A 12,581-nucleotide genomic window follows, 5' to 3' on the forward strand; every position below is an offset into this window, starting at 1 on the left:
GGAAACAGAAGTAGAGACGCACAGCCAAACATTAGACGGAGCTCAGGAGCCTTGTTGAAGAGAGGGAGGAAGGATTGTAGGAGCCAGAGGATTCAAGGATACAAGGATTCAAGGATTCACAAGAAAACTCACAGAATCAACTAACCTGGGCTCGTAGGGTCTCACAGAGACTGAACTGACAACCAGAGAGCCTGCATGGAACTGACCTAGGCCCTCTGCATATATGGGACAGTTACTTAGCTTGGTCTCCTTGTGGGACTCCTAACAGTGGGAAAAGGAGTTGCCACACCCAGCCTTAATAAGAGAGAAAGTGCCTAGTATCACTGCAACTGGATATGCCATGGCTGGTAGTGGATCAGTATTTATCCCTAGTGTACGAATGGACTTTGGGAGCCCATTCCACATAGAGACACTCTCTCAGTCTAGACACACTGGGGATAGTCTAAGCCCTGGTCCAAATGATATTACAGACTTTAAAGATCCCCACGGAAGGCCTCACCCTCCCTAGAGAGCAGAAAGGGGATGGGATGGAGGTTGGTTGGGGGCAGGGGAGGAGGAGAGGGAGAGGGAACTGGGATTGACATGTAAATGAAGATTGTTCCTAATTTAAATAAAAAAGAAAAATAAAAAATATAAAAAACAAACAAAACCAAGTAAGTATGTATGTAGCTTAGCTAGACACTGCTTTTTCATTAAGAGAAGCCATTACTCAAATTTATTTTCTCCCAAAACCCATTATGTTTTATTAACGTGTCAAAAAGATGTAAAGTTCTCAGTTAGGAGACTAGTATAGCGTGTATCACTAACAAGATCCTTACTTTACACAGAGAATGTGTTGAACTGTGCAAATAGACATGCTGTTGTATAAACATAAGTGATGACAAGCACAGAAGCGGATACTTTTTTCTGTGTTGGAAGTGTTCATAAAAGAGAAGACAGTGGACAAAGTGTGTTCTTACTGGATAAGGTGCGGTTTAATTTTTTGTCCATAAACTAAATATTCGGGGTCCTTGGCAGGCTCCCATTAGAGATAATGGGTGTACATGAAGATAAGCTCTGTGTGACACAGAAAGTTGTATTCATCTATCTGACAATTATTTATTAACATTCTAGCTATGCCTTTTGGGAATTTGCTAGGGTTGAGTTCATTACAGTTTTCACCCCATAGATAACATCTGTGAAACAGAGGGTCAGGCCAAATATTGTTGGAGAAATTGAGAGGTGTTGGTCTTGGGTAGAAGTTCAGAACAGGGTTAAGTCAGAAATGGATTCAGTGGTGAGGGCTCAGATGCCCAGTGCAAGGTTCAGGGGTCAAGATGGTTAATGAGGTGTCAGGGGAAACAAGTTTGGGATGCTTTGTAACCTTGTGACTCGTGGTGTGCAGGGAGGCAGAGACAGGAAGGAAAACCTCAGAATAGTCTGGGAACTAAGGCTACAGAGACTCCCAGTAGCTAGGGGTTTGTCAAAGCACACACTGTGGTGAAGGTGGACTCTGAACTATTGAATCTGCTGCTGAGGTCAGAGTCCAAATGCAAAAGTAGTGGTTATACCCGAGCCAGAGCAACAGTGTGGACAGAATATGACTAAGAGAGGGAGGAAAGATTATGGAGATTTCCAGGCAACAGGTCAACCACCTTCCAGTAGTACCTTTGATGGACCATGATGACACTGCCAATCAGTGACAAATTCCTTCTGACATACCCTCACACTTGGATTCAACCCACATCATGGGGCCATCACTACACTGAGGTTCTTTCCCCCTTGCTTTATATTAAAGGACACTGTAGGATTTGGACTTGTATTTAAGAAAAATGAAAAGAAATAGAAAAAAATCTATTTTCACTCGCTGGCTTTAACTTGTCTTTCTTCTAGTAAACATTCCAAGATCCAGTTGCAACACTACTCTGCTTGTTTATTTTAGCTTGACATGGTTTGGGTGTGTTCTTGGGAGCTTGGCACCTGAGCTGGATCTAATAGGAAAGATATGCTTGGTGTCTATCTGTGTTGCTAATCTTGTTGAAATTAATTCTTGGTACTCCACAGAGCAAACTCGGAACAAGACAAACAGGTAATAAATATTAAAACCATATACATTAGGATTCACTTACAAGTGAAAGACTCAGTATACATTACATGTTATCAACCTTATAAATGAGGAGAAAGGGGGCTCAAAGCCACTTCAGAAAATACTTGAAGTACTACATCATAACATAGCAAAACCATTTTTGGTCACTGTCTGATGTGTACCTGGGCAAACTTAATCATTTAAAGGCTCTACCATTCTGAAAAGAAAAATTTCTACCAAGTTTTTTTTTTTGACTGTCATAATGGTCTTTCTGTATAAATAACCTAATATAAAAAGCAAAGATTGAAACAAATAACACATTTTTAAAAGAACCTTTAAATTGAATGTTGAAGCTGCACACAGTGTTACAATGTGACCCCAGCACTTGGGGAGACGATGGAGGATTATGAGTTCCAGGACAGCCCGGGATACACAGTGAGAACCTGTCTCGGATTTAATTTTCAGTGAATAAGTAAATATATATTTTGGTGTTGAAGGATAGTAATTGAACTTTAAATCGAATAAAGGCAATGCTAATTATTCTTAGGCCAAGAATATGATTAAAGAAAATCATGCTAATGTGCTATACTATTAGGTAATTTTGACAATTAAATTTTATCAAGTGAGGTGGGAGAGATGGCTCAGTGGTTAAGGGCACTGGCTGCTCTTGCCCAGGACCCAGGTTCAATTCTCAGAACTCACATGCCAGCTCACAATTATCCTTAACTCCAGTTCCAGAGGATTTGATGCTTTCTTCTGGCCTCCAAAATTCCCTCATGCATGTGGTGCACAAACATAGACACACAGACAAAAACCCTACACATAACATAAAACTAAGTCTTTTTGAAAGAAAAATGTTTAGTTAAATGATGGGGAATGTACTGTGTATGTTTATCTTACTGATTGTTAAATAAAATACTGTTTGGCCAATGAGACAGCAAGTTAGACGGGACTAGGAGTCAAAGAGGATTCTGGGAAACGTAGTAGAGAAGTGGTGAACCAGGCAGGAAGTGACATAGCAACGAGACTCATATCTAAGCGAGGAAACAGGAAGTGGCTCCTTTTTCCCCTCCGTTCCTGCTCCAGCAGCACAATGTGATCTACCAGCAAGGAAGGACATCAATAAGGCATCCGATAAGATAAATCTTATAAAATATATAGGTTTATGATAGTTAAGACTGAGCTAACAGATGAGGAATCCTAGTCATTGGCCAAGCAGCATTGTACCTAATACAAGTTTCTGTATATTCATTTGGGCCCTAACTCAGGCGGTGGCTGGCATAAAGCTCACTCATGGCGGTGGGGCTCAGGCGGCTTTTGGCGGAAAGATTTATCATAACAGTTAAATAATATGCTGAAGAGATAGCTCAATGGATAAGAGTGTTTTCCCTACAAACATCTGAGGACCTCAGTTCTAATTCCCAGGCCTAATATAAAAATCTGGACATGATTACACACATCTGTAACCCCAGCTATTGGAAGACATAGAGGGATTCAGAGAGCTTTATGGTCAGTCAGCCTCACCTATCCTAAACAGTAATACTCCAAAGAGAGACTGTTTCAAGGCAAGGAAGAGGATGATAATAAGATAGGCCATATCCTCTTTGGGCCTCTGCTGGCTTTCACACCTGGATGCTAATGTGAATGGAACACACACACACACACACACACACACACACACACACACACACCACACAACACAGCTTATCAAGTGAAATATACATTAACCATGTGTGCAACCAAATTAACTAGGAAGGCAGATTCCTTCTGATTTAGAAAAAAAAAAAAAAAAAAAAAAAAAAAAAAAACTCACCTGCCATGTAGGAGGCCAAAGAGACTTTATCCATTATTCCCTGAGTTGTATGGGTGACAGGAGTGTACGCAATCATAAAGTTGGAGTCATTAAAAGAGTCAATACGTCCCAGGTCCACATTCGGCAGATGTGAAAAATCATAAACCTCATGAATCTCTGTAGTTAAGGATAAACTAAACAGTATAATTGAAGTGTACAGAAATTCCTACAAGCCAAAGAAAAACAATAAAGATGATTGTAATTTAAAATAAGTCAAACACAGTTGGTTTTGCCATATAGCTATGATCTTTGTTGACTAATTTTCTAATTTCTCTGTCTCTTAGCATAGTTTTTTTAAAAATTCAGTCTACAGAGATTAAACATTCATTATAATTCTCAAGACTTATTGCTTAAGGTATTATCTTGCTATATACCCTAAAATGACTTTGAAGTTGTGGTCCTCCTGCCTTGGCCTCCCAAGTGTAGGGATATAGCCACCACACCTAGCCTTCTCTAGGGAATTTTGGATGGAAGTGAAATTTACCGCTCTCTAACACTGGTGCGATGAGATGAACTGAATTTAAAAAGGCAGCAAAAACTGTAAGTAGTGGGCAAAAACTCCCTGCAGCCCTGCCAAGTTTGCTTTTGCTGTGAGAATAAGTGGATAGAGACAGTTCCAAGACATTGATAATTTAATAATTATTATTGTCTTGGCATTGATAGTTTAATAATAATTTCTATTTTGTCATATTTTTAACTGCAGGGTAGAAAGTTCAACAAAAAAGGCAGGGACCTCAGAATACTGTTCTGACTTGGTAGGTGTCCATTAGGGATAACTGTGTGCTACAAACAGCAAATCACTTTAAAGGTTTGTTAATCTCAAAATGTGGGTGTGTGTGTGTGTGTGTGTGTGTGTGTGTGTGTGTGTGTGTATGTGTGTGTGTGTGTGTTCACGCACATGTGCGTGCACACATGCTCGTACACTTACACACATGCATGCACACACCAGTGTACACATTCATGTACACAGGATTGCACACGGGCACTCCTATGCACAAGCACAACAATACACTTGCTGAGGTCAGTGACAACTCATAGCGGTCAGTTCTCTTTTCCTGTCATGAACTTAGGGACCTCGTCAGGTTCGGATGCAAGGGCTTTTACTTTCTAAGCCATTTTACCAACCTTGGTATCTTTTTTTAGTACTTGGCTTTTTAAAACTTCACTGAACATGTACTTAGAATAATCGCAATTTAGTTACCAGACGCTACCTGGCTCCAGTATCTGATACTTAAATGGAAAGATTATAATGAAGATTTTTCTTCACAATATTGTGACAATTTCCCAAAGTCTGTGTTCTTAAGAAACCAATGCCTTTTTAAAAGCGAAAGAGATCCAAAAGAAAAGCCCTCTGTCATCAGTGTCTACATCCATTAGCACACTCGTCACTTTGACCTGTTACTACCTTAATCTTGTCAGTGAGAAAACAGCTTTGAGTGCTTTTGTGAGGTTTTAAAGTATTTATTGTGTTCTCACTTAGCACCAGTTGCGTTCTCATTTGGTGCCCTTCTTTGTTATCATCAACCGTTACTGAATGGCCTCTGTCCTGATTCTCTTTAGAGGCATGATTTCTTTTTCAGGGAAGATCTTCAATTCTTGTACCCAGGAAACACTCTGTGGGTCACACACAGGAAGCAGGCAGATCCTGAGTCTTACCAAAAAAGTGTCTCTTTTCATTCTCCTTTTTCTAAGCAGGTTCTTGCACAGTAAGGCCCATGTTTGTTGGCACACGTTTATCTCTCGGTTAACCATTTGGGTCTGTTTAATAAGAAAAAAAGAGAAGAGCCAATAAATACTAAAATGTTAAGAGGAAGTTTTCTGCAGATGTCAGGGCCTGGTTGCCCTTTATTCCCAAGGAAGTGCTTAGCTTCTGGGAATTCCTAGCTTATCCACTGAGCTTCTGGTCTCTTTCCTTCCCTTCTCCTTGCCTCACACACAGACTCCTTCAACAGTGAATCTCCATGAATTATATGCAACCCCCGGTTTGTAAATACGTCAATATTCTAATTGGTACAATTTGCAGCCATTTAAAGGCTAAGAGAGAAGGGGAGTGAGGGGAGGCAGAGAGAGAGAGAGAGAGAGAGAGAGAGAGAGAGAGAGAGAGAGAGAGAGAGAGAGAGAGAGAGAGAGAATGCATTAAATGAATCTAGACCAGGATGTCCTTTACATATAATGTATAAATCAACACATCTAGCACCACGTAATGGGCATATTAATTGGATATGAGAAGACTACTGTATTTCACTTTCCCTGGGGGAATAACTCAATCTGTGAAAACACTGAACTGTTGAAAAACCGCAAATCAGCCTCAACACTTATCACTAGTTGCAAAAAGTGTTCACTGAGCCTGTGAACTTCTCAGAACTGGCTAATACATTCATCTGGGCTCTTCAGAGAAACAGAAGGAATGGGGCACAACTGAATCAGCATTTAGCAATCTAGAGATTTTTTAAAAATGTAAGAAAGGAAGTTACATGTAGAGACAAAAGACAAATAAATTTACTTTCAGGAATTGGCTTCCTTGACTGTGTGGGCTAGTTCTTTCATGACCTGTAGGGAAGGCAAACAGGATGCCAACTGAAGCTTTGCATACAAACCTGTGTAACTTCAAGCTGGAAACGCAGTTGGAGCGTCTAGGTTTTAAGGTCTGAAGAGAATTTCATATTCTTTGGTGAACCCCAGACTGCATTTGCAAGGCCTTCATGTGATTAAGTGAAGCCCACTCACATTAATGAAGGGTTATCTTACTGAACCATGATATACTGATAAAATCTGCACGGTGGCTCAACATGTAAAGGCACCAGCTACCAAGCATAATGACCTGAGTGTCATCCTGAGTCACATGTTGGAAAGAGAGAGCTGATTCCCACAAGCTGTCCTCTGACCACATACAGTGACACCCTCCCTTTCCACACCCCCACCCCCACCAACCCAATAAATAAGTGTGAAAAAAACCTTATAAAACTCTTTGATATAATTGTTAATTATATTTAAAAATCATTTTCATAGCAGCATTTAAACTAGCATTTGGTCTAGCAGTTGGGCACAGTTCAGCCAAAGTGACACATGATATTAACTGTCACAATATATAGACATTTTACTCTAGCAGAACATTCCCCAAAAGAGAAGTTTCAGAACATAGTTGGATATAACATTTTTCCATAGCCCAACCAAGAAATCACACACAAATCCATATTGTTGGACCTTTCTGGAAGCTGCACATAAAAGAAAAAAAAAGATAACTCTTCGTGAAGTTCATTAAAACTTTAGATTATGTAAAGAAAGAGCTTGCTTAGACTGACTTACAAATCAAATTACTTTAGAGGGAACATCAGTTTTCTGGGAGGTGTGCCAGGGCCATCGTTACCATCAATGGTGCTCTATGCTGGCCTGTGTAATTGGTAGAAGTAATTTTTTTACCACTGTCTTGCCTAAAAATGGTCCACAAGGTTGTGATGGAATATCTCCATATAGGTAAAGAATAGAAGTGTTCCTGTTTGAAGCTCTCATCCCATTCATGAGACAGGTTCAGAGAGCCGCCTATTTCCCAGCGTGAAAGTTCGGGTGAAGAGTTCTGGGGACAGTCCCATTGTGGAGAGCACAGTAGCCACAGCAGGCTCACGGGGTTATTTCCAGAAAAGAAAACAACATGCAACTATTAAGTAAGGCTGGGAGGCAAGTCTTGCTACAAAATGATGGTAAAAAAGTATTAGAAAGCCTGTGGACTGGCAAATGTAGGGGGGAATGTAGAACTAGCAAAAAATAAATGTTTTAAATCAGGGTGTCCAGGAGTCCCAAGAATTGCTCCTGGATATATATACATGCTTAAAGAGATGGGGCAGCTTGAACCAGCTGAGGAAGCAGCCACATCCCTTTGTAGCCAGAAGAACTGACTCTACCTCCCAGTCCCAGAGTTTCACTGTAAACCAGTCGTGCAGTAAAAATAAGCTCATTAAAACATCACTCTTAGCCAGACGGTGGAGGCGCACACCTTTAATCCCAGCACTTGGGAGGCAGAAATAGGAGGATCTCAGTGAGTTAGAGGCCGGCCTGGCCTACAAAGTAAGTTCCAGGATAGCTAGGACTGTTACATAGAGAAACCCTGTCTCGACACAGCCCTCCCCCCAAAATAAAGGCATCCCCCTCTTGCTTTTTCTTCTTTCTTTGATTCTTGGATGCTTGCTAGCCCATGTACAAATAAAAATGAAGATTTGTTTCAGCAGGAATGAATATTATTGACTGTCTACACCAATCAATAGAGGATGTGACCAGACAATAGAGGATGTGACATTTGAAATAGCCTTATAATGAAGTGGCACAACTCAAATGTGATTGAATACATCATATCCAACAAATAAAAATGTGCGTGAAAGTAGCTTACATTAAAAAAAATCATAAGTTGGAGACTGGCAAGCTGAAACATGCAAGCATTTCTCAAAATGTCATTCTAAACAAGGCTCAGGAACAGAGAAAGTGCTTTGGAAATGCCTATAAATTATTGTGCAATAAAACTACATGTGTGCCTAACTGCAGCCTGACAGCAGGTCCTCATTCGTATTTACACTCTAAATTCTTCTGGAAAACCTTCTTAAACCCCTCATGATCACTAACACATTACTGGCACATTCACATTAAAAAGTCAAAATATGACAATGTCTTTAAAACTACCCATCCCTTTTCCTGTAGACCATATAAAAATAAATCCAAAACCACTAATGTCCCTATTTTAGAAAAAAAATTTCTCCCTAAAAATTGATCATTGAGTACATGAAATCTCATTAAAATTTTATAATACAAGCAAAACAGAAGCAAACATGAATTTACTGTTAGAGTGACTGAAGAAAGTGTCCTAGAGACTTGGCTTACCACTGTGTTTCCGTGCTTTGAGAAAGTGGTTCCTATTCCTTCCCAGTCTCTGTCACGTCTGTATTGTGCTTATTCTGTTTGCCTGTTTTGAGTATCCCCAGTCAGAACGACTGTGCTTGGAGGATGATTGTGGTTGTAATTTTCTTGGTCTGCTGAGCACTGTATTCATGTGACCACCCCTGAATAAATCTTTTTTTATATTGACTTCCAGCCAGTTCCCACAGCAGAGACTTGCCAGGCCTGTTTATTTGACTAATTATGATGCCATAAAATGCATGCTTCAGAGGGAATGCAAATTTGTAACTTGTCTCTGCCCCTCAAGAAAGAAACAGGCAGATTTCAAATAATAAAATATTAAAAAAACCAAAAAGAATAAAATATTGTCTTTGAAAAGGTAAAACATAAAGAGCTCAGAGTTCTGAACTTACTTTACAGTGTTGAGTCAGATAATTGAGTCAGGTTTTGAACGCCACATAAATCAATATCTTGATTTTTTTTTTTTTTCTGTATCACATCTTCGGTCCTGCCTACCTTATCAGCTCCTGGTCTTAACAGAATCAGCCAAAAGGCTCCACCTCTAAAATGTGTTCATAATGAGGCTTGGAAACTATGACTTAGGACAACAACTTAGGAGACTGAAATTCTAAACTAAGGCAACCATTAAAGGGCCTTTTCTCTTGATAAGACAATAGTGATAGAGTTATTAGTAAGGAGGGAAGGATAAGCCACTATCCAGCTAATATTTAGAAAATTCTATTTTACTAATATAGCTAGAAATGATGAAAATTAGTTTCTGAGCATCTGTGCATTTTCAAAATACAAGCCTACAAAAATTACTTGTAACTCCCGGTAATATTCTCTAATGCTACCCAATGAACCCTGTCAGATTTTAACTTACAAAACAAGCAAACACGGTTGACTCTCTGAGGTCTTTACCTATTCAGAATTCTGAGATCATTTCTGTGTGGCTGGTTGAAATATACTCCCAAGCTCTGTGGGGAGTTTGTTGCTCAGTAAGAATTCATGCCTACTTTTTTGTTCTGATTTTAAGCTTCCCTGCCAAGACACTCAAAGAAATAGCTGCTGCTTCTTCTCCTTCTTCTACGATTACCGCTGTCCACCTTGAGGAGAGTTTTTACTTGACTTCTGGAAGTCTGCTGCATTAGCTTTGTCAAAGGTTTTACTGAGTTAGCCCTGCTTTGTTGAGTTTGTTTTTCCCCTTATAGAAATGATCTATAGATTATTGTGAAACACACCACTGGAGCCTCTGCTGTCTTGTAAACATGCAAAGAACAGTGAACCATAAATAAAGTGTCATTTGTGACATCTGCCATTTGTGACAGTATTTCATACTGACCATTTTTTTTTTTATTCTTTTTCGAGACAGGGTTTCCTCTGTGTAGCTTTGGAGCCTATCCTGGCACTCGATCTGGAGACCAGGCTGGCCTTGAACTCACAGAGATCCTCCTTCCTGCCTCTGCCTCCTGAGTGCTGGGATTAAAGGCATGTGCCACCAACGCCGGGCTCATACTGAGTATTTTTATACTAATTCAGTTTGTTCTAAAACAGTTTTGATTTTGTTGTTGTTGTTGATTTTATAGATTGGCCCAATGTTCTGAGAGCAAAACCCCAAAACTCCTAAATGAAGAAAATCTACTGGTTTTTTTTTTCTGTTTTGTTTGTGTGTGGGTTTGGTTTTGCTTTTGCTTTTGCTTTTTATCCGAAGGTGGTAAGATTTTCAAACCATTGGCTTGTCAAAGAACTTGGCTTAGTTGAAAGGTTTTAACAGTTTATCAGTGTCCTAAATGAGACACAGATATTTCAGGTTTTAACACAGCCTCTCATTGGCCTGAATTACTATTTTGGTCAATGTAATCCTAGATAATTGTTATAATAAACAATTCTATAATTTCAGTTATTTTGATATCACAAAGTATTTTGTAGATGTTCAGTTTTCTTTCTTATTGCTCATCTCAACCACCCCACTGTAGGATATCTACATTCCTTGTCTCATGACCCCATAATTTTCAAAGACAAACAGAGAGCATCATTCTCCTGCTCTGAACCCCTGCAACCTCCTCCTTCTACTGGTCGGGAAAAGCTCTGGGATCAGGTAATTGGACTATCTTTCCCCACACAGATGATATCAGTATCAAGTGTGTCGTGTGGTGCAACAGATGGAGTCATTGCATAGCAGTCTTAGTCTCTAGAGAGAAGAGACATCTTTTATGGGCCATTTTAATATTTACTTATGTAAGTTATTGAGTATTTTATTTCATTGTTTGACTGTTTCATATATTCATATAACGAATCTAAGTAGTTTGTGGCTCCTGTTTCCCTCTCATCTCTGTGATCACCCCCTCTCCCTGAAACACTTCTTCCCCAAAAGGGCCCCTCTTGCTTCCATATCTTCTTTTTATGTGTGGTCCACTGAGTGTAATTAAAGATTCTTGCCCAAGTGTAGTGAAAATTATTTTCTGGAGCAAGCACAACTTCTCAGAAGCTATACCACTGAAAAATATGATGCCTTCTCCCTCAACAACCATTAGCTGCTCAGGGAGTTGTGGGCCTTTTTGGAAACCAAATGCAAATAAAACAATGTGTTGTAATATTGTTAGAAGCATTTTCTAAAACAATCCATTTGCTAACAGAAATGACCACAGAGTATGAATTCTTAGTCATCTAAACGTTGGTGATGTTGCCATTAGTGTGCTATGCTTTCGAAATGAACGTAGTTCTGAGATTCTCTGTGGTTCAAGTCTGTGGCCTTGCTTTTGGTCATAGAACAATTAGCTGCAAGTCTTCCTGAGACATTCTCACTGTTATACCTTCTTTCTTATCCTGGAGAAGGCACTGTCAGGAGGTTAAAATGATAGATACCTTTCTTGGTTGGCTCCCATAGTATAGCCCATCAACACATTCTCATTAGTGTCTTTCACTACAGAAATGCTAACAAGGCAAATGAATAGAATAGTGAAGGTCTGATAGAGGTAAGCAGTGTAATGTGAGGATAATTGCCAAGAAACACTTATTCTAGTCCTAGCAGGGAAAGTGCTTTCACCTGTGGGCATGCTCAAAGGACTGGAAGTCTCTCTCTCCACAGAAATATTTGCATATCTGTATTGATTGCCGCACAATTCCCAATAACTAAGAAAGAGAACTAGCCTAGTGCTCTAAAAACAGATGAATGGGTCAGGAAAATGTGGTACAAGTGGTGGAATTTTATTCAGTTGTAAACAAAAATGAAAGCATGGCATTTGCAGCAAAAAGGATGGAACTGATATTATGTTATTTGAAGTATCCCAGAGTGGGACAAATGCCCTTTTTTTGTGTTCACATGTAGATCCTAGATTCAGATTTGTGTGTGTGGGGGGGGGAGTAAATTAAAAAGAGGATTGGGGCCAGAGCAGAAATTGGAACGAGGGAGGTGCCAGGAACTCCCTAAACCCCTGGGAACCAGAAGAGGCGAAGGATTCACCCTGTGTCTCCAGAAGGCTGAGGCTCTGCCAGTGCCTTCATTTCAGCCTCCGACTCCAGAAGCAAAGAGAATGTATTTCTGCAATTCTGAGCCACCGAGTTTGTGGTAATTTCTTGTGGCGGCCATACCAAGCTAATTCAGAGGTCCACAGCTTCCCATAGTTTCAAGGACAGGATTTCCTGGAAGCTTTGTGAATCCACCCCACTAAGGAACTTGTTTGTATATCTGCCAAGGGCTCACAGGCACCTTGAATTTCTTTCCACGTGGTGCCCCCTGGCGGCTGTGCAGTCACTCGGGTCTGGATGATTTTTGGAGATCCT

The 12,581-nt window shown here is 40.0% G+C and overlaps 1 protein-coding gene across 1 annotated transcript in view; it reads right to left on the bottom strand.

Annotated features, from left to right (window-relative positions):
* The window catches only part of LOC100773221 (ATP-binding cassette sub-family A member 8-A), a 69,663-nt gene extending 63,994 nt beyond the window's left edge, over positions 1–5,669 (bottom strand). Inside the window, exons 1-2 of the mRNA XM_035448162.1 lie at positions 5,574–5,669; positions 3,879–4,083 (exon numbers count right to left, since the gene is read on the bottom strand). Coding sequence (XP_035304053.1) covers positions 3,879–4,083; positions 5,574–5,669 — 301 coding nt within the window. The remainder of the gene's footprint in view (positions 1–3,878; positions 4,084–5,573) is intronic.
* Positions 5,670–12,581: the final 6,912 nt, after the last annotated feature.

The sequence above is a fragment of the Cricetulus griseus genome, chromosome 7 (genome assembly GCF_003668045.3).
Source record: "Cricetulus griseus strain 17A/GY chromosome 7, alternate assembly CriGri-PICRH-1.0, whole genome shotgun sequence".
NCBI classification, from domain to species: Eukaryota; Metazoa; Chordata; class Mammalia; order Rodentia; family Cricetidae; genus Cricetulus; species Cricetulus griseus.